This window comes from Nicotiana tabacum, chromosome 20 (genome assembly GCF_000715075.1).
Source record: "Nicotiana tabacum cultivar K326 chromosome 20, ASM71507v2, whole genome shotgun sequence".
In the NCBI taxonomy this organism is placed as follows: domain Eukaryota; kingdom Viridiplantae; phylum Streptophyta; class Magnoliopsida; order Solanales; family Solanaceae; genus Nicotiana; species Nicotiana tabacum.
In genome coordinates, this window is record NC_134099.1 from 10,915,016 (window position 1) to 10,937,407 (window position 22,392).

At 37.9% G+C, this 22,392-nt stretch overlaps 2 protein-coding genes across 9 annotated transcripts; both read left to right on the top strand.

The window, feature by feature from the left end:
* The first annotated feature begins 347 nt into the window (after positions 1–347).
* On the top strand, positions 348–5,578 carry LOC142174238 (uncharacterized). Its single transcript, XM_075240031.1, has 6 exons — positions 348–446; positions 754–1,293; positions 1,419–1,656; positions 4,475–4,913; positions 5,081–5,245; positions 5,359–5,578. The coding sequence occupies exons 1-6, from the start codon at positions 348–350 to the stop codon at positions 5,576–5,578; spliced, it is 1,701 nt and encodes a 566-aa protein (XP_075096132.1).
* A 10,424-nt stretch (positions 5,579–16,002) lies between these two features.
* Positions 16,003–21,676, top strand: LOC142174749 (ruBisCO large subunit-binding protein subunit beta, chloroplastic-like). Of its 8 annotated transcripts, XM_075240933.1 has the most exons (7): positions 16,003–16,160; positions 16,798–16,839; positions 16,968–17,041; positions 17,462–17,515; positions 19,970–20,105; positions 20,215–20,260; positions 20,416–20,510. In XM_075240933.1, the coding sequence occupies exons 3-6, from the start codon at positions 17,006–17,008 to the stop codon at positions 20,247–20,249; spliced, it is 261 nt and encodes an 86-aa protein (XP_075097034.1). In that variant the 5' UTR covers positions 16,003–16,160; positions 16,798–16,839; positions 16,968–17,005; the 3' UTR covers positions 20,250–20,260; positions 20,416–20,510. The 8 variants fall into 8 exon arrangements, 3 of the variants coding, with proteins under 3 accessions (XP_075097034.1, XP_075097033.1, XP_075097035.1); XM_075240932.1 differs by having other exon boundaries at positions 16,020–16,160; positions 16,798–17,041; XR_012703805.1 differs by lacking the exon at positions 16,968–17,041 and having other exon boundaries at positions 16,013–16,160; positions 17,472–17,859; positions 19,970–20,260.
* Positions 21,677–22,392: the final 716 nt, after the last annotated feature.

Genomic DNA, 22,392 nt, shown 5'->3' on the forward strand with positions numbered 1-22,392 from the left:
TAACTGCAGAAGGTGAAAGAATTTCTTATGCTAGGATGTTGATTGAAATGGCTATATCACAGGAGTTGCCAAATGTACTGTTAATTGAGGAGGCGGAGGGTATACATAGGGAACAAGAATTAGAGTATGAATGGAGACCAGATTTTTGTGAAGTTTGTTTCCAAATAGGCAAACATGAAGTCAATTGTGAAAAAGCCCCAATCGACAAGCATAAATATAGAGAGGAGAAACAGGATAGACAAGATGGAATGAAGCAACAAAAGAAGATGCAATAAAAAGTAAAAGCTAAAGTGGATCAAGGAGGAACAACAGAGGTGCGGGAAAAAGCAATATCACAGGATAAAGAGATGAATGATCAGGGGAAGAAGCAAAAAGAAAATCAGAACATTGAAGCTCAAGAGGAGAATTATCAGCAGCAAAGGTCTAAAGGAAAGCAAAAGATGAAGGTAAACAACAAAAAAGTACTGAGTGGACGTAAGATAGAAAAGTTGTTAATGATCAGCAGATACAGTAAATTGAGAATACAATAAGCTAGCAACATTGAAAGAATGACTGAAGGGATTGACCTCAACGAGGAAAATCCCCCATGATAATAAGTGCCTGGAATATAATAGGGCAGAATAAGCCCTATAAGCAGAGAGAACTCAAGGCCTATCTGCTGAAAAATAAAATTACTCTACTAGGCTGCCTTGAGACAAAGATAAAGCCTAGGAGTGTTAGTAAAGTTAAAAGAAAATTTGGAAATGACTGCAGATATTTTCAGATGAGAAGATAAATCCTATTGGTAGACTATGGGTATTCTGGAAAAACATTATGGTGCAAGTCAACATCCTGATGGTCACTACTCAAGTGATTCATTGTCAAGTGAAGGATATGGGGTCCCAATTTGAATGTTGTATTACTTTTGTGTATGGTAAGAACAAGTTACATGAAAGGAAGGAGCTATATGAACAACTAAGGATGATTTATAGAACAATGCAGGAGTCTTGGTTGGTGATAGGAGACTTTAACAGTGTTCTATCTGTCAATGATAGAATAAATGGTCAACCTATTCATCAAACTGAGATAGTAAACTTTCAAAATTGTATAAAGGATATTGGAATGGGGCAATTGAATAGAAAAAGGTGTCAGTGGTCGTGGTGCAACAAAAGAGATACTGGAGAAAGAATATATAGTAACATTGACTGGGTGTTTGGGAATGCATCTTGGTTTACTAAATATAGCAGCTTAGAAGCAGTGTATGAGGTACCAGGTATTTCTGATCACTCTCATATTGAGATAAATACTGAGGTGGTAAGAAGTCACTTGAAATAACCTTTTAGGTTGTATCATGTACTGTTACACCAAAGGAATTTTAAGAGAGTGTGCAAGAGATATGGAACCAAAGAATTGAAGGGCATATTATGCATTTCATATAGACCAAACTGCAAAGAATACAAGATATAGCAAGGTTGATGAACAAAGAAATGAACTCATTAGAAAAAAAGATTGGAAAAATCAGAATGGAGTTACAGAATATCCAAAGACAGATTGATAATGATCATCTGAATCAGCAACTAATTGAACAGGAAAAGGAAATGATAGTGCAGGCAGAGAAATGGGAAGAAATAAACGAACAAGTTTTAAGACAAAAATCTAGAACAGCGTGGATAAAATGTGATGACCCGACCCGTCGTCACGTGAGTTACCGTCCCGTTTCCCTCCTATTATGTTCCTATGTACTTCATTATCAGTAGTTGAGGTGATCGGGTAGAATTGGATTGGTTTTAGATAGAAATGAGACAAATAGTCTCTTTGAAGAAGGTTTGGTTTGGAAAGGTCAACCGGACGGTGACTTGTGTGTTAGAGGGCTCATAATGGATTTCTAATGATTCGACTAGTTTCGGGGGATGATTTAAGGCTTAGGAGAGCAATCAGAAGTGAATTTGGGGGCTCAATGTAGAAGTTAGCCTAGTTTTGCGAAGTTAGGATTTTGGCGAAATCCGGTTGGTATGCGAGATTTTGATCCGAGGGTCGGAATGGAATTCCGAGAGTTGTAGTAGCCCTGATAGGTGATTTTGGGTATGTGTGCAAAGTTTCAGGTCATTCGGAGATGTTTAGGTCGGGTTTTTGATCGAATGTGCAATTCGGAAGTTTTAATAAACTTAGGCTTTGATTTGAGGAAATTAAGGGATTTTGATGTTAACGATAGTGTTTTGATGGTTTGATCAAGTTTGAATGAGGTAAAAGATCATGTCTGTGCTTTTGGTTGAGGTCCCGGGGGCCTCGGGGTGAATTCGGGTGGTTAAACGGAGGATTTGGAGTTGTTGCATGATTTTGGGTTGCAGGTTCTGTTGTTTCCGCATCTGCGGAAAGGGGGCCGCATAGGCAGTTCCGCAGATGCGGCGTTTGGGTCACAGGTGCGGTCTGGGAGGCCTTGGCTTGGACCGCAGGAGCGAAAGGAAATCCGCATAAGCGGCAACCGCATAAGCGGTATTGGACCGCAGAAGCGGTCCCTGGTGAGTTAAGTTAGACCGCAAAAGCGGTCGTTTGGTCGCATGTGCGATGACCGCAGGTGTGGTTATTTAACCGCAGGAGCGGAAATCGACATGGGTTTTAAAGTGAACAGTGTTTCCGAATTTGAAAGAGAAGGAAATAATTTGGGACTTCGGATTTGGCGATTCTTGGGCAATTTTGAAGAGGATTCGAAGGGGTTTCATCAGGTATGAATGATTGGACTCGGATTATGTTATTATAGTGTAAGATCATGGATTAAACACAGAAATTCAAGGAATTAAAGGTTAAAAATGGAGGTTAGGGCTTGAAACTTAAGAGAGTTAGAATTGATGATTTGAGGGGTCAAATGGACTCCGGTTCTTGTGAATTTGATATGTATAGACTCGTGACGAGATAAGGATCGTTTTGATGTAAAGTTTTTTGGATTTCGAGAAGTGGGCCCAGGGCTCGGGTTTTGCCAACTTCGTGATTTTTGGTGTTTTTCGAGTATTTTCGATTGGGTTATGTTTCTTTAGCACATTGTAATGTATTTGTTGTGGTTTTGGCCAGATTCGACGCGCGAGGAGGTCGATTCGAGGGGCAAGGGCATTGCGGACTAGTCTACGGCCGGCTAGAGGTGAGTAATATGTGTAGATGATGAACTGAGGGTTTGAAACCCCGGTATATCACATTGTGATGCTATATTGAGGCAAGACACGCACTCCATGATGGGTGCGGGGTCGTTTGTGACTGCGGGCTATGGCTTAGTACGCCCCGAGTGGTGTCCAAGCGGTGCTTTGGACTATAGACTGATTAATATGCATCCTATCTGGAGTATTATGATATATTTGGGCTGTGTGCCGACTATTTGAATCCCTTGGGGATTATTATCACTGCTTCCATGATGCTTAGCATGCTATATGATTTCAGTCCTGAGTTTTAAACACTGTTTCGAAATGCTTAGTCACATTCCTAATGTTTTAACAACTTAACTATATTTTTCCTAATAATTGGAACTGAGAATTGTAATTTGACTGACTTGTGACTCACATGCATATTCTGGACTGAGTGTGGATCGGGCTGCATGCCACAGTGATGTTACGATGAAATTGCGCTTAGGCTGTAGGATCCCCTCCGGAGTCTGAACCCCCACAGTGAGCGCGGGTACCCAAATGGATCGGGCTGCACGCCGCAGCGGTCATGTGCATTGCATTGCATTCATGCATTGATATTTACTTGGTCTACCTAATTTTGTTGTTGTCATTTCATCGTTAATTGTGCTAAATTGCTAGATATAGCTTTATATTATGGTATTTCGTAGATTCTTATCTTCAGTCATTATATATGCTTATTACTCACTGAGTTGGAAGTGCTCACTTTACTCCTTGCACCATGTGTGCAGATTCAGGCTATCCGAAAGCTTAGTTGAGTGCTTTTGTCGTCTTCAAGAGTTGCTTCAGAGTTGTCGAGGTAGCTGCTTGGCGTCTGCAGGACCCGACTTATCCCCCTTTATCCATTTATATTTCCGCATCCTAGACTTATGTATTTTAAGGATTTTGCTACTCAGTTGTATTTAGAGGCTCTAAACTCGTGACCCCAGATCTGTTGGGAGTTGTTTGATGGTTATTCTGGTTTTCCTCGTTGTTTCTGTTTACTATCGTATATTGAACCTTATAACTGCTGAATTCTCTTCAATCATTTGGTAATGAAATGTCGTAGTTGGGTTGTGAGAGTTAATTGGTCGGGCTTGCCTAGCATTTATTGTTGGGCGCCATCACGACCGGGATTGGGGTCGTGACATAAAAGTAGGTGACAGAAAGTCAAAAACATTTCATGCTCAGTTAAAGAATAGACAGGCTAGAAATAGAATTGCTTCCATTTGTAATGAGAAGGAGGAAAAGTAACAGAACCAAAGCAGATTGAAGATGAATTCAAAGGCTTCTTTTAGAACTACTGGGCAGTGCAGCAACTAAACTACCATGCATTGTTTTGGAATTAGCTAGGAATGGGCATTGTCTCAGCAAGGAGAAACGAAAGATATTGAGTTGCAAAGTAACTAGGGAAGATGTAGATAAAGCAGTGAAGGAGTTACCATATGAAACAGCACCAGGGATATATGGTTTTACTGCAAAATATTTTAAGGAATATTGGTCTACAATTGGTAATAAGGTCAGAACATCTGTATTAGAATTCTTTAGCAATGGGAAGCTGTTGAAGAGTGTTAACTGCACAACTTTAACACTGATTCCAAAGGTAGCCAACCCAAATTCAGTACAAGAGTTTAGACCTATTGCATGTTGCAGAATTATATACAATATCATATCAAGAATCCTCACAACAAAATTGAAATTGGTGGTAGAATCAATTGTAGGAGAATCCCAGTCAGCTTTTATCGAAGGAAGGAACATACTGGACGATGTGATCATACACATGAGATGGTAAAAGGATACAATAAAAAGGGAGTATCACCAAAATGTTGTATTAAAATAGATATAAGGAAAGCCTATGACTCAGTCGAATGGCCTTTTCTTAGAATGATATTGATAGAGTATGGTATGCCTGTAAAGTTTGTGGAGCTGATTATGGTATGTGTATCTATTGTTAGTTATTTTCTGATCCTTAATGGAGGGTTAACAAACGGATTCCAATGGAAGAAAGGGCTAAGGCAAGGAGACCCTATGTCTCCTTACCTTTTTGTGCTTGTGATGGAGTACCTGAACAAAGCTCTAAAAAAGTTAAAAGACAACCCAAACTTCAATCACCATCCAAGGTGTTCCAGAAATAATATTACTCACATTTGCTTTGCAGATGATTTAATTATTTGTTCCAGAGCAGATGAGGTGTCTATAAAATTGTTGCTTAAAAGTTTCAATCACTTCTCAGAGGTATCAGGTTTGAAAGCCAATCTGGAGAAAAGTGCTCTATATATTGTAGGAGTAACAAAGGATTTCAAGGAGATGATACTGGAAGAAATGCAGTTTACTTTAGGGGAATTACCATTTCTATATCTTGGTGTTCCACTTTTTTCAAAAAAGTTATCAGTGTCGTAGTGTATGCCCTTGATCGAAAAGATAACAGCTCGGATAAACTGCTGGACAACTAAGTGGTTATCATATAGTGGAAGACTCCAATTACTGAAAAGTGTGATATTTGAGATGCAAACTTACTGGGCACAAGTGTTCTTATTGCCAAAGAAGATACTCAAAATGATTGTTATTGTGTGTAGAACCATTCAGTGGACAGGAAAAAGTGATCTATCACGGAGAGCATTGGTAGCATGGGACATAATATGTATGCCATTATCAGCAGGGGGTTAAATATTCTGGATATTTATTCATGGAACAAAGTTGCATTATGCAAACTATTATGGTCCATTAGTGCAAAGAAAGATACACTATGGATTCAATGGGTCCATAGTTATTATGTCAAAGAGAAAGATGTTATGGTAATGGACACTCCTAAACAAGCATGCTGGATTGTGAAAAAAATCTTTGATACTAGGCAATGGTTTCTGGAAAAGCACTTAAGAAATGAGCTGGAGCAATACCAAAGAAATGGAAAATTTAAAATCAAAAAGCTATACATTGCAATGAGACCTCAGTTCCAGAAGGTTTGATAGAAGAAGATTACAGCAGGATCAAAAGCAATACCAAAGCATAGATTTATTCTTTGGTTAGTACTTCACAGGAAATTAGCCACAGTGGACAAGCTAAGAAGACGGGGCACTATACTTGATGATGAATGTGTATTATGTGCTACAAATGAAGAAGAGTCAATGGAGCATTTATGGTTTGGATGCAGTTATGCCAAAACAATATGGTCTAAACTGTTACATTAGCTTAATGAAACCCATCAGATTGGTAATTGGGATGATGTGATTAAATGGCTGACAAGCAGAAATCCAAGCAGAGCTCGTGGAGAAGTGCTCGTGTTCCTGTTCACAGCCATGGTGTATTATGTTTGGACAGAAAGGAACAACAGAAGATTCCAAGGAAAAGCAGTAGAAGGCAGGCAAAAAATCAAAGACATAGTACTGGAACTGCACCTGGCTGGACAGAATGAAAGGAAATGGCAAAAAGAATTAGCAAGACTAAAGAATTATCCAAGTATAGTATAGAAAGATTACAGTAATTGAAGTAATTGAAGGATAGATGTGTAAATGGAAAGTGATAGTTGAGAGTGTTCAGAAAATGTAATAGATAGAATCTAGTTCTAGAGTCAAAAAAAAAACTAGCGAATTTAAATATTCTTACTTGGTTAAATAAAGTTTAAGCATTTAACCAAAAAAAGAGAAGTAGGAAAAGAAGACAACAAAGAAAATAACAAAGTGATAACTGCAACGTAAAATAAATTGTGGAAGTAAGTCTGCCGCTTTAGCAGAGATTCGAACTTGTAACGAATGACCCTATAATAAACCCTATTTGCCATTGTTCTGCAGCTTCCATGTCACAACCCGGATTTTCCACCCTCGGGGGATCGTGATGGCGCCTACTAATAGGAGTTAGGCAATCCAAACTTAATTACCTTTTCCATTAATGACATAATCCCTTTTTAACAATTAGCGGCAATAATATAAACGGCACGAAATTAAATAATAAGCGAAAGTCTTTAATCATAGAAAACCGAATAGAAATGCGAAATAATTCAACATAAGCCTCTACCCAAAACTGGTGTCACAACACTCACGAACTACTAAGATTTACTAAATACAATGTCAGAAAGAAAATGTAATTGTTTGTCCCGAATACAAAAGACAACATACTGAAAAGATGGATAAAGGAGACGTCGGGCCCGCGGACGCCTGCAAGGCTACCTTGGTGTCTCACTGGACTGAAGGTCAGCTCACTCGTTACTGCTGCTACTGTCCAAAACCTAGATCTGTGCAAAATAGCACAAAGTATAGTATCAGCATAACCGACCCCATGTGTTAGTAAGTGTCTAGCCTAACCTCGGCGAAGTAGTGACAAGGCTAGGACCGGACTACCAATTAAACCTGTGCAGTTATATAATATACAGCGGAAAGTAAAGCAGAAATAAACAAGAAAGATGGGAGGGGGAAACATGTTGCGGGCGTATACCAGTATTAATAGTAAGTTCAGAGTAACAGTCTAAGGGTAGCTTAGAATTTAAAGCGAACAAAGAAACTAGTATCCAAAATAAACACACTCGTATCAATAATTATTGCGGCGTGAAACCCGATCTCAATATATAGCAACACTATTGCGGCGTGCAACCTGATCCATATCATTTAGCATTGTTGCGGCATGCAACCCGATCCACAAATATCATTGTTGCGGCGTGCAACCCGATCCATATCATTTAGCATTGTTGCGGCATGCAACCTGATCCACAAATATCATACAATGTACAGCATCACCCTTCGTGCTTTATCACTCTTCCTCACCCAAACAACTATCACAAATAAGGGGCAAGAAAATAAATATTTAATGATAAAAAACCCGGCAAGGGAATGCAATTAAAAAGTTAAATCTCGGCAATGGAACAATATCAATAAATATTCATGTCCCGGCAAGGGAGAAAATCAATAAAACGTTCTGGCAAGGGAGTAAACCAATAACTTTTTCTCTTTCTTTCACTTTTATCTCATAGTTCACATTATCACTTGAGCCAATGCTCCAAAGATGTAAATATATCATATACCTTCACAATTTGTATTTCAACTCGAGCCAACACTCCACGAAGTTTAAATCTCACAATTTCCTTTCACATACTCTTTAAAACATATAGAAATCATCAATTAAGTATGGAAGCTATAACAAAACCAGGATATTCGCAATCTAAGGACTCACGGTCATGCTAGACACCAATGTATAGATACTCGTTACCATGCCTATACATCGTACTCGACAATTAGCAAGTAGCAAATAAGACTCCACTCCTATTCCCTCAGGCTAAGGTTAGACCAAACACTTACCTCAACTTCCACGGCCAAATCAATCCACAACAACCGCTTTCCCTCTCGAATTCGGCTCCAACTCAATCAAATCTATACAATAATGACTTCATAGTATCAATATATGCTAAACAAATCAAACCCAGTGCCTAAATATAGATTTTCAAGCCTTTTTTCCAAAATTCCAAAAATTGAACCCGGGCCCGCTTGGTCAAAACACGAGGTTCGGACCAAATTCATATCCCTCATTCCCTCACGAGCCCGAATATATAATTTTTTTTCAAATTCGACCCCAAAACGAGGTCTAAATCAAGAAAAGGTAAAAAGCTCTAACTATACCCAATTCCCCCAATTTCTTCTCTAAATTACATGTTTTAGGCTTAGGAATACAACAAATATTGATGGAAAATGAAGAAAACGAGTTAAGATTTACTAACCCAAGAAGATTTGGTAAAGAGAGATTCAATGGATGCCTAAGGACCTTGGAGAAGAAGGAGCTCGTGTGTTTTGATGAAAAATTTCCGTCACTGTTCTGTTTTGGAATTAAAATATAACTAGGCGAAATTGCCCTTCGCGTTCGCGGAAGGAGGGTCGCATTCGCGAAGGGTAAACTTGGCAGACCATCGCGTTCATGATGGGAAGAGTGCGAACGCGAAGATGAAAGGCTGGGGGTCCAGGACTTGGTCTACGCAAACGCATGGACCTTTACGCGAACGCGATAAAGGAGCCCTATGAACTACGCGAACGCGAAAGTATCAGTGCGATCGCAATGAGGAAAATGAAGGCTAAGTCCTCACAGTCAAATAACCTTATGCGAATGCGAGGGCTTGAACGCGAATGCAAAGGAGGAGAAATTAAGGCATCGCAAACGCAGGAGGAAGGACGCGAACGCGAAAAAGAAACTGGGTCTGCAACAACTGAAGAATTTCTGCAATCTTTCTAAGTTCGAAACCACTCTGAAACACCTCCCAAAACACTCCCGAGCCCTCGGGTCTCCTAACCAAACATATACACTAACTCAACAACATCCTATGAACTTAGTCGTGCGATCAAATCGCCAAAATAACATCAAAAACAATGAATCAAACCACAAAATTATTAATTTTCTTCAAACTTCATAAACTTTCAAATTTAGAGTTTTAAGTCCGAAACACGTCAAACGACGTCCGATTTCGACCAAACTTCACAGAAATATCTTAAACCACATATAAGACCTGTACCGGGCGCCGGAACCAAAATACCGTCCCGATACCAATAGTTCTAATCAATTTTTATTTCCATTTTCCTTAATAATTTGAGAAAAATAATTTTACTCAAAAATTCATTTCTCGGGCTTGGGACCTCGGAATTCGATTTCGGGCATACGCCCGAGTCTCATATTATTCTATGGACCCTTTGGGACCGTCAAATTACGGGTCCGGGTCCGTTTACCCAAAATATTGACCAAAGTCAAACTTATTCATTTTAATACCAAATTTTAGCATTTTTCATAGAATTTCACATTTAATCTTTCCGACTACGTGCCCGGACTATGCACACAAATCGAGGTGACTAAAAATGACGTTTTCAAGGCCTCGGAAGCACGGAATGAATATGAAAACAGGTGATGACCCTTTGGATCGACACATTCTCCATTTCTAAAACAACCGTTCGTCCTCGAACGGACAGAAGAAATAAGTGCATGAGTTAGGAAACAGATGAGGATAACGGCTCCGCATATCGGACTCGGACTCCCAGGTCGATGCCTCAGGAGGCTGACCTCTCCACTGAACACGAATAGAAGGGAAACTCTTGGACCTCAACTGACGAACCTGCTGGTCCAGAATAGCTACCGGCTCCTCCTCATAAGATAAGTCCTTGTCCAACTGGACAGTGCTGAAATCTAACACGTGGGCTGGATCGCTCTGATACCAACTTGTCACAACCCGGATTTCCCACCCTCAGGAGGTCGTGATGGCACCTACTAATAGGAGCTAGGCAAGCCAAACTTAATTACCTTTTCCATTAATGAAATAATCCCTTTTTAACAATTAGTGGCAATAATATAAACGCAACGGAATTAAATAATAAGCGAAAGTCTTTAATCATACAAAACCGAATAGAAATGCGGAAAAATTGAACATAAGCCTCTACCTAAGACTAGGGCTGTTCACTCGGATCGGATATCCGAAATCCGAACCGATCCATTCAATTTCGAATTTTGGATTGGATCGGATTTCGGATTGTGTTTTTTAAAATTTCGGATTTCGGATTGGTATATTTTAATCCGATCCGATCCAAAATCCGAAATTATTAGGACATGTATAAATACTACACTTTAATTTCGGATAGTCAGTACTTCCTTTACATCAACCTCCAAGTTATTACCTTTACAATTGCTAGATTTAGCTATATTGGCACCATAGTACTCTCATAATTGCATAAATATAAATTTTTCTTAATGTATTGCATCTTTTACAAAGAAAATATACATATTAGTTTAACTTTGAGGAATAATAATACGATTCGAAATCCGATCCAAAATTTAAAATTCGATCCAATCCGATATAATTCGGTTCAAATTCGGATTGCATTTTCTAGAATTCAAAATCCGAAATTTGAACCCGAAATGTGCTAAATCCGATCCGATCCGATCCGATCCGTGCACAACCCTACCCAAGACTGGTGTCACAATACTCACGAACTACTAAGATTTACTAAATACAATGTCTGAAAGAAAATGTAATTGTTTGTCCCGAATACAAAAGACAATAGATTGAAAAGAAGGATAAAAGAGATGTCGGCCCCGCGGACGCCTCTAAGGCTACCTCGGTGTCTCACTGGACTGAAGGCCTTCTCCCTCGCTACTATTGCTGCTGTCCAAAACCTGGATCTGTGCAAAATAGCACAGAGTGTAGTATCAGCACAACCGACCCCATGTGCTGGTAAGTGCCTAACCTAACCTCGGCGAAGTAGTGACAAGGCTAGGACCGGACTACCAATTAAACCTGTGCAGTTATATAATATACGGCGGAAAGTAAAGCAGAAATAAACAAGTAAAGATGGGAGGGGGAAAACATGTTGCGGGGGTATACCGGTATCAACAGTAAGTCTAGAGTAACAGTCTAAGGGTAGCTTAGAATTTACAGCGAACAAAGAAACTAGTATCCAAAATAAACACACTCGTATTAATAATTGTTGCGGCGTCCAACCCAATCCCAATATATAACAACACTGTTGTGGCGTGCAACCCGATCCATATCATTTAGCATTGTTGCGGCGTTCAACCTGATCCACAAATATCATTGTTGTTGCGTGCAACCCGATCCATATCATTTAGCATTGTTGCAGCGTACAACCTGATCCACAAATATCTTACAATGCACGACATCACCCTTCGTGCTTTATCACTCTTACTCACCCAAACAACAATCACAAATAAGGGGCAAGAAAATAAATAAATAAATAATGATAAAAATCCCGGCAAGGAAATACAATTAAACAGTTAAATCCCGGCATGAGAACAATATCAATAAATTTCCATGTCCCGGCAAGGGAGAAAATCAACAAAGCAACAAAACGTTCCGGCAAGGGAGTAAACCAATAACTCTTTCTCTTTCTTTCACTTTCATGTCATAGTTTATATTATCACTTGAGCCAATGCTCTAAAGATTTAAATATATCATATACCTTCACAATTTGTATTTCAACTCGAGCCAACGCTCCACGAAGTTCAAATCTCACAATTTCCTTTCACATACTCTTTACAACATATAGAAATCATCAATTAAGTATGGAAGCTATAACAAAATCAGTATATTCGCGATCTAAGGACTCACGGTCATGCTAGACACCAATGTATAGATACTCGTTACCATGCCTATACATCGTACTCGACAATTAGCAAGTAGAAAATAAGACTCCACTCCTATTCCCTCAAGCTAAGGTTAGACCAAACACTTACCTCAACTTCCATGGCCAAATCAATCCACAACAACCGTTTTCCCTCTCAAATTCGGCTCCAACTCAATCAAATCTATACAATAATGACTTCATAGTATCAATATATGCTAAACAAATCAAACCCAATGCCTAAATATAGATTTCCAAGCCTTCTTTCCAAAATTCTAAAAATCGAACCCGGGCCCGCTTGGTCAAAATACGAGGTTCGGACCAAATTCATATCACCCATTCCTCCATGAGCCCGAATATATAAAAAAAAATTCAAATTCGACCCCAAAACGAGGTTTAAATCAAGAAAAAGTAAAAAGCCCTAACTATACCCAATTTTCCCAATTTATACTCTAAATTACATGTTTTAGGCTTAGGAATTCAACAAATATTGATGGAAAATGAAGAACACGAGTTAAGATTTACTAGCCCAAGAAGTGTTGATGAAAGAGAGATTCAATGGATGCCTAAGGACTTTGGAGAAGAAGGAGCTCGTGTGTTTTGACGAGAAATTTCCGTCATTGTTCTGTTTTGGAATTAAAATATAATTGACGAAATTGCCCTTCGCGTTCGCGGAAGGAGGGTCGCGTTCGCGAGGGTAAACTTGGCAGACCATCGCGTTCGCGATGGGAAGAGTGCGAATGTGAAGAGGAAAGGCTGGGGGTCCAGGACTTGGTCTACGCGAACGCGTGGACCTTTACGCGAACGCGATGAATTCGCCCTATGAACTACGCGAACGCGAAAGTATCAGTACGATCGCGATGAGGAAAATGAAGGCTAAGTCCTCAGAGTCAAATACCCTACGCGAACGCGAGGGCTTGAACGCTAACGCAAAGGAGGAGAAATTAAGGCATCGCAAACGCAGGAGGAAGGACGCGAACGTGAAGAAGAAACTGGGTCTGCAACAGCTGAAGAACTTCTGCAATCTTTCTAAGTTCGAAACCACTCCGAAACACCTCCCAAAACACTCCCGAGCCCTCGGGACTCCTTACCAAACACATACACTAACTCAATAACATCCTACGAACTTAACCGTGCGATCAAATCGCCAAAATAATATCAAAAATAATGAATCAAACCTCAAAATTACTAGTTTTTCTTCAAACTTCATAAACTTTCAAATTTAGAGTTTTAAGTCTGAAACACGTCAAACGACGTCCGATTTCGAACTAACTTCACAGAAATATCTTAAACCACATATAAGACTTGTACCGGGCGCCGGAACCAAAATACGGGTCTGATACCAACACGTTCTAATCAATTTTCATTTCCATTTTCCTTAATAATTTCAGAAAAACCATCATACAAGAAAATTCATTTCACGAGCTTGGGATCTCGGAATTCGATTCCGGGCATACGCCCGAGTCCATATTTTTCTACGGACCCTCCGGGACCGTCAAATTACGGGTCCGGGTCCGTTTACCCAAAATGTTGACCAAAGTCAAACTTATTCATTTTAATACAAAATTTTAGCATTTTTCACAAAATTTCACATTTAAGCTTTCCTGCTACGCGCCCGGACTGTGCACGCAAATCGAGGTGACTAAAAATGAGCTTTTCAAGGCCTCGGCAGCACGGAATGAATAAGAAAACAGGTGATGACCCTTTGGGTCGTCACATTCCATTTGTGTCGACTGGATTCATCAATTACAATATTATCGGCTTTCACGAATTTCTGATGAAGTTAACAAGTAAGAAATAATTAATTTTTTCGATGAAGCGGGTTCAATTGACCCCTCTTACAATAAGGAGGGTCCGCCCCCGGAGTTCATACACATGTGCTCTAATCTCTAGTAAATTATGCTGAAACTTTTCGTGTTGCACTAAAATAGTGGTTATTTTTAATGACTTTGTAAACGCTGATTGTTTTTCAATTACCAATCCAAAAACTGGTTAGTCCGTGCTATTTTAACAAGTTTTTAAAATAAATTTAGCCCAAAAAAGATGATCCAAAGGTTGACAAACTTATAAAAATTTGAAAATACCATGTGAACAAAAAATCATCGTGGCAGTGCATGTCGCACTCTCATAAGGTAAAAATAAGATTGGTTGGGGAAGCAAAATATCAAGTTTAGGGGGGGTAATTACGCCAAGGAAAAGTTTGGGTGTAATTACCAAAAATAGAGGATAAGTTTGGGCGTGCATTGAATAAATTGAGTCCGTTTGGCCATGAAATATTTTTTATCTTTTTTCGAAAAAAATTCACTTTTTTTCAAATCAGTGCTTAGCCATAAAAATTTTAATTTTCACTTGAAGATGAATTTTGAATTTTTCGAAAATTTTAAAAACTCCAAAAAATAGTTTTTCAAAATTGTTACTCAGATCATTCACAAAAATTCAAAACAACCCAAAATTTTATTCATATTCAAATACAAATCTAATTTTTAAATACTACTTTTACTTGAAATCAAATTTTACCATTTTGTGAATTTTACAATTCTTATGTCCAAACGCCCACAAAATGTGAAGATATTCGGAGGAAGGTGGGCGTCGCTTCTGTGGATGACAAGATGCGGGAAGCGAGGCTTAGATGGTTTGGGCACGTGCAGAGGAGAAGCATCGATGTCCCGGTGAGGAGGTGCGAGCGGTTGGCCGTGGTGGGTATGAGAAGAGGTAGAGGGAGACCTAAGAAGTATTGGGAAGAGGTGATCAGGCAGGACATGGTACGTCTGCAGATTTCCGAGGACACGGCCCTTGATAGGAAGGCATGGAGGACAAACATTAGAGTTGTAGGATAGGGGTAGTGGTGCTTCCCTTTCTGCATACCGGGGTGAGGGGGGGCTGGATTAGGGTTGATCCTAGATGGCTTGTAGTTTAAGTTGAACCCACACTATTCTTGAGGTTTATCTTAGATGCCTTAGACTCTGGTTACTGTTACTGCATGTCATTCATTTTTTATTTTTTTTATGCTTCTGTTATTATAATGGTTTTTACTGGAGTTACTAATGATTTCTCTTTTCTTTTCTTTTCTTGTTTTCCTTGTTCTCTTTTATTTCCGTCGTTCTGAGCCGAGGGTCTATCAGAAACTGCCTCTCTGCCCTATCGGGGCAGGGGTAAGGTCTGCGTACACATTATCCTCCCCAGACCCCACTATGTGGGATTTTACTGTGTAGTTATTGTTGTTGTTGTTGTTATATGTTTTCTATAACAACAATTCGCTATAACATTCAAAAATATTCGGAACAAACAAGGCTGTTATAGAGAGGTTTGACTGTAATACCTAAATAATTATTTTTATACGAAGTTAAAATTAAAAGAAGGAGGACTCATGATAGACCATTAAGCTTTTACAATTATCTTAGCTTGTTTTCATGCTTAGTTAGATCCACTACTTTATTAACTAAATATGATTAATATTCGCCAATACCAAAAGGATATATTTTGTCAAATTTTATTTTATAATCGAACAAAATATCTAATAGTATTAGTTTAAATTTTAAAAAATTATACTAGTTATTAATATAGGATACAACGTGTATTTTAAAATTAATTTAAATTAAATAAAAGAAACTAATTGGCGACTGAAAAATAAATTTTGGGGCTACTTATCTTGACATTGTAGAAACACGTATATTTTTAAATGGTTACGGCATGTTATTTACTCTACTTTTTAGGTTATCAAACTAAACTTATTAGTAGAATTTTACTTCCTTGAAAATTTAAAACTCTCAAAATACAGAGTCACGCCTCAAAATACAGAGTCACGCAAATGAGCTGAAAACGTCACGAACAGATTTCGTTTTTTGCAAATTTCCCTCTCATCAACTACTATATATATCTGGTTCTTACATTCAAATTCACTTTCACTCTCTCTCTCTCAAGTTGCTTCTGCGTTCTTCAGGTATTGACTCTTCTACTTCATCGATCTCTCTGTTATAGTGCCAATTCTCATTCATCTCTTTGTTTTTGTATAACTTGCTGTGTCTTCTACAACTTAATCACTGATCTCTCTGTAACTCTGCTACTCATTATTGAATTCTCTTCTATTTTGTTTTTTGCTTTTAATCACTATGTGTGTGAGTGTGTGAGTGTGTGAGCGAGCGAGTGAGAGAGAAATATTCTCATTTTTGGAGATGAATTTCGTGTCTCTGTGTGTGAGTGAGTAAGAGACGATAATTTGATGATTTCTCTGATAGCTATTTATTATTGATTTCTCTTTTATTTTGTTTTTTGCTTTTAATCACGGTGTGAATATATGTGTGAGCGAGCGAGTGAGCGAGAGAGAAATATTCTCGTTTTTTGAGTTGAATTTCGTGTGTGTGTGAGATTTTTGTGTACTCATCATTGATTTCTCTGCTAGCTACTTCATCATTGATTCTCTACTTTTTTGGGCTTTTAATCACTGTGTGTGTGAGAAAATGTGCGTACGTGTGTGAGCAAAAACGAATTTGATAATAAACATAGCTTAATAGGATGTGACGGGTTATCATAGCTTAAAATACATTTTTAAATATGTGCTTTGATTTTATATTGAACAGGTTCAAGATGAGTCGTTCCATGTACGTGGCTGAATTTGACGAGTAAGATGTCTACCTACAATTTGATATGCTTCTTTGTTTCATTGGAGAAGGTTTCACTGAAGCTATGATTTGATTTATGGTGCCTAATTTTAGCCTAACGATTATTTCTTGCTTTTTGTAATGTATGGGTTGAATTCTTATTTGGGAGAGTTGCCTGGGGGTTATCATGAGGTCATTAAAGGAGAGTTACTTACTTGTGCTTGTAAGTATTTCCTTTGACTATGTATTTACTTTTTGTTGACTTTTCCCCTACCTCTGCCACCTTTTGTTGTTTAACAGTTCGGAGATCGTTTCATAATGTACCGTATTGCATTGTATTATATTGTAGTGTATCGTTTGATGAATACAATGTTTAGATAAATTGTATCATTTGTTGTTGTTTCATGATATTACGTACCAGTAATATCATGACCTAATGTGTCTTTGAGTTACTAGTCCCTATTATGAGTTTAATTAGAGGATTTAACTAGTCCGTTCTCGCTAATGACCTAATGTGTCTTTGAGTTACTTATGAAGGCATCTCTAAAAAATTCCCAAGTGGAAAGCTTCAGTACTGACTTCAACTTCTGAGGCTAAATTAGCGTTTGGCCGCTAATGTGTCTTCGAACTTTGTTTGTTGCAGAAATGGACAGGAGAGAAAAATTTTCACACAACTTTAGCAGAGGCCTTGAACAAGGTGGTCAACGTCCATGAATCTGAGATCTACTTGCTTGAAATTGATGAGCAAATCTGAGATCTACTTTATATGAATAAAGTAGCAAATGTTTGACCTACTAAATAGTAGTTATATACAACTCATTTTGTTGTGCTCAACATTTCTACTAATCATAGTATCATATTCCTACCAAATACCTTCTTCCTTTATCACTGCAAAGGCCTTGAGATTATGCTGATATATACTCTAAGAAGAAGCTAAATACAATTTAAGACTGTAGAAAGGCAATCAAACTCGTTTTGAAGTGGCTTAAACACAAATTATGGTCCTCCCAAGATAAATATGGCGAAACAGTTCTTAAAGAGGTACATCACAAGCATTAACAAATGGGCAGTCGAGTGCACTTAGCTCCTACTATTAGGGGGAGGGGGGCGGCTAGCGCCAGACCACGATGGGTCATATGTATGTAACCTTATCTTGCATTTCTTAAATAAGCTCTTTTCGCGCCTTGAACCCATGATCTCCTAATCACACGGCGAACTACCATTGCGCTAAGGCTCCCCTTCACATTACAAGCATTAACAACATTGTTAAATATTTAAATTTTATAGGCCTCTGGTACTATTTGGTAGGGTAATGTGTACACAGAGCATACATGTCTGGTATTATTTGGTGCTTAATAGAAGTGGCAATTTGAGCCCAAATCCATCTAATCCGCCCAGAGATTAATGGGTTGCGTTACAAACTTTTTAGCTCATGGGTCAATTTGGGTTGAGCCCAAGTTAACCCATTATATTTTATAGCTCATTCTGACCCATTAAACTGCCCAAATATAACCCATGAAACTCACTCAAAACAAAAGGTATCTCAACCCAACTTATATACTCCCTCTGTTTCATATTATTAGAAGTACTTTCCTTTTTAGTCTGTTCCAAAATAAATGACACATTTCTAAATTTGGAAATAATTCAACTTTAAACTCTTCATTTTACTCTTTTTGCCCTTAGTGAGAAGCTTTTACAGCCACACAAATGGTATGGCCCCACAAACCTTTTACCCCTTAATCTTTTAAGACCACAAGTTTTAAAAGTCTTCTTCTTTTTTCTTAAACTCCGTGCCGAATCAAACTACCTCAAACAATATGAAACGGAGGGAGTAACAATTTATTTAGTTGCTCCAATTTTACTTTTTTTTTTTTTGTATTTTTAATTTTATGTTCTTTTATTTTTCTGCACCAACCACCCACCCTGCCCCCCTCCCCGTCAAAAAGAAATTTATTACTTTTTTTTTTGTATTTTCAGTTTTTTTTTCTGCACCACCAATCCCCCCCCTCCCCGAATTTTTTTTTTTTTACCTTTTTTTGTTTTTTCAATTTTTTGTTTTTTTCTGCACCACCCCCTCCGCAAAACCCCCCTCCCCTCAAAAAATAAATTACTTTTTTTTTTGTATTTAAAAAAATGTTATTTTTAATTACATTTTTATGCAAATAGGGTAAAAACAATTTTTTATTTATAAACTGTTGAATTCCTTTGACATAATAGAAGATTCTAGTGTAGTGGTAAAGAGGGTTCAAAAATTCTTTTCTATCACATGTTCAAGTTCTAGGAGTGACATTTTATTATTTTCAATCTCCTTGTACGTATTTCTGGCTTCGCCACAGGTCTAAGGTGTCATCATTAAAGGAGCTTTTATGTTGTGTATGGTTCAAAATGGAGAGGAAACTAGAATCATATATTGTTATTTGTGCCTCTTTCATATATACTTGTTTAAATTGGTAAATCATATTGTGATTCCTTCTCAAAGTAGTTTAATGGTTGTAAATTTCTTGTTTCCGGTTGGACAATTTAGTTGCTTTTGACTTCTGAGGATAGAGAAAGGAATTATTATAGTTGTCAATATTCAGGGTTTAAATTTGTCTTCAGGTCTATGGAATTATAGAACCGTGCCACCTTAAAAGATCACTTCATTCTGCATAGTAGAAGTTACTTATGTTGTTTGTTTGAGTTTTCATTTGTAAAAAGTCTTCTCTTGACACTTTCTGAGGCCTAAAGTTCTTCTGCTTCTTCCAGCAATTCCATTTTTTGTCATTTCTGGAACTTAATAGGGAACTCTTAGTTAGTCGTCCTTGTTCTTTTACATTTTTCCATTAATGTGATTCACACTCTAAGCCTGACTTGGATTATGATATAAACCAGTTATATAAGCAAAAAGTTGAAAATGAATTGTATGAAGTATATCCATGTAGAAATCATACATAGGTGCAGTTGAATGCTGATGAAAGACAGCTAAAAGTATTTCTTATAGTAAAGTAATGAGCTGCATGCACGTCTTCTATCAAATTTAGCCTGTCAGATAAAATCAGGTATTTGAGCTTCTCGGATTCAACTTACTTTCAAATTCAATGGAGTAGGTGGTGCTTCGTCTTCTTACTTTTCCACCTTAAGATAATGCATTGAATATATCCATTGTTTTCAGTACAGATCCATCTGGACGATCCTTTGGAAAATGTCAAGAGTAAAATTAGTTAGGGAAGCTGGTGCCAAGACTAATAATCTTGCTGGTGATGGTTGCACAACATCTATAGTGCTTGCTCGTGGTCTGGCTGCTGAAGGTGCCAAGGGTTGAAGGGAATGGAATAACCTCTAGACATCTGTTTTTTTTAGATAAAAACGGCTTTCTTGTTTCGGTTATAATTGTGTTTAGTCATTATCTTTCCCTAGGTTACTGCAACGGGAGCAAATGTTGTTCAAGTTGATGTCTAGAGAGGTATAAGGAAGGAAAAATTACTCTGCATTTTTGCTTTAGGCAGAGAAACAGAATTATTTGGGCAAGAAATATGTGTAAAAATCAGCTTTCTCATCTAAGATGCATGAGGTTGTACTATCTTCAACATGTCTGTTGACAATCAGTAAACCTTGCAGGTTGAGGATCACGAGCTGGAAGATGTTGCTGCTGTTAGAGCTGGCAATGATTATGCCATCGGGAACATGATCTCGAAATCTCTAAGGCAGGTTGGGAGAAAAGGTTTTGTCACAATTAAGAATAAGGGAACTATACTGAAACCAGTCTACAAGTTGTAGAAGATATGCAGTCTGATCGTGGCTATTTGTCACCTTATTATTTTGTAACTGATCGACGAAAGAGGACTCTGGAGCTTCACAAGTGTAAGGTAGCGACTTATTCTGTAAGCACTACGCCTGTTGTATTAAGGCATAATTTCTTCTCATCACTACCAAGGTCAGAAATGCAGACAATGTTTAATCTAATAGACATAACAGGAGCCAAATTTGGAAAAGTGAGATTGCAACCAGCATGCGAACAGTTACATTTCATCATAGATCAACCAATGAGACAGAAAACAATCACACTGGTCACATGGAAAAAGTCACCGCTGGAATGGTACAAGTTCGACTCCGATGGAAGTTGCCCCAAGATGGTGTTTGTGGTGCAGGTGAAATTATAAGAGATCACATATATAGGCAAACTTATCCTAGCCTTCTCAATCTTTCTTTCGCCTGGAACAAGCAATTGGGCAGAAGGTAAGGCAATGTTATATGGGCTGCAGCAGTGTATGTCCATAGAGGAGGCGGACTCAAAGCGGCTCAGCTCATGTGTAGGAGGAGCGGCATGCACCTCCTATCGGGAACAACTCATCTGCATTCTGGCTTAGAGTGCAACAATGCTATCGGGAAGCAAATAAGGTCGCGAACAAGCTATAGCTACTCTCAGCCACGTGAGTAATTAAACTGTTGGAATATATACCACAGCGGAAGCAATAACAGAATCTTATTCACGTGTAATCTAAATAACTAGCACGTATGGAGATTTTAGAATTACCTCTTGAAGCGTAAACACAACAAATCTAGGTCGTTCTCCAGTTCCTCAGTTGAAAACACACTAGCAGATTTCCACAATCTTCTACTGTGTTACCCAAACAATAACCGAAAATAGAGAATTTTGGGTGGGCAAAATTCTAGTAGAAACCGCAGTCAGAATCATGTAAAAAACGTCCAGCCCTTATATCCATATATATAGCTGCGTTTTTTAGGTCAAAACCGTTTTCAAAACCTGTTAGGTTTGCTTCTCCCACTAAGGGATGGTTTCCACGTTTTCTTTCCCACTAAGTAACAGTTTCCACTATTTTCTATTATTTAGGCACAGTAGGGACCACAAAATTTAATTAACAAGGCTTCCTATTATGGTATTAATTTCGAAATTCTGAAACTAATTTCCATCATAATAAATTACAAATTATTCCACTAAAAATTCGTAATTGCACTCCTTTGTTCAATTTCGAAATTCTTCCATAAAACCTTATTTAACTCCCCATGTTAAGATTCAGATACTAACCAATCAAATTAAATTACTGACTATTTAATTTATTGATTACTTCCTTTAGACTTATACTTAACTTATTTCATGTGTCGGATACAAAATCCACCGGCCGGGTTTACACATGAAAACTTATAAGCTTTCATAAAGGAGTATCATCAATCTCAAAATCGAGACATGGATTCCATCAACTAATTATTACTTCGCCAATGTATATCATTGTTATCCAATTTACCAGGCTTATTGACTCGCGAAAGAATCTCGCCTTTTAATAAATCAAAACAACAAGTGACATACACAGCTAATAATAATTATATCAGGATTAAGAGTATAAGTACATTAAATGGACTAGAGAAATTATTTTATAAAGTCAGTATAAAATACTCATCTCTACTTGATCCGTTCAATACATACAAAATGTACTAGCACAAGAAGTTGGAATTAAACCATTCTCATAATCAAGATAAATTATATTTAATCTTGTGCTACAATCATTCCGATGATTTGTCCAATTTCATCATTAGATTGTGAACATTAACTTTTATGTCTTACAAGAACCGATGATT

Excerpts from the sequence above, each read along its gene's own strand:
- LOC142174238 (XM_075240031.1), top strand. The coding sequence starts at position 348 with ATGAATGATCAGGGGAAGAAGCAAAAAGAAAATCAGAACATTGAAGCT. Across the intron at positions 447-753 it reads AAGGAAAGCAAAAGATGAAG|ATATTTTCAGATGAGAAGAT; the intron begins GTAAACAACAAA and ends AAATGACTGCAG. Across the intron at positions 5,246-5,358 it reads AACTTCAATCACCATCCAAG|AGGTATCAGGTTTGAAAGCC; the intron begins GTGTTCCAGAAA and ends ATCACTTCTCAG.
- LOC142174749 (XM_075240933.1), top strand. The coding sequence starts at position 17,006 with ATGAGGTCATTAAAGGAGAGTTACTTACTTGTGCTT. Across the intron at positions 17,042-17,461 it reads AGAGTTACTTACTTGTGCTT|AAATGGACAGGAGAGAAAAA; the intron begins GTAAGTATTTCC and ends TGTTTGTTGCAG. Across the intron at positions 20,106-20,214 it reads TCGTGGTCTGGCTGCTGAAG|GTTACTGCAACGGGAGCAAA; the intron begins GTGCCAAGGGTT and ends ATCTTTCCCTAG.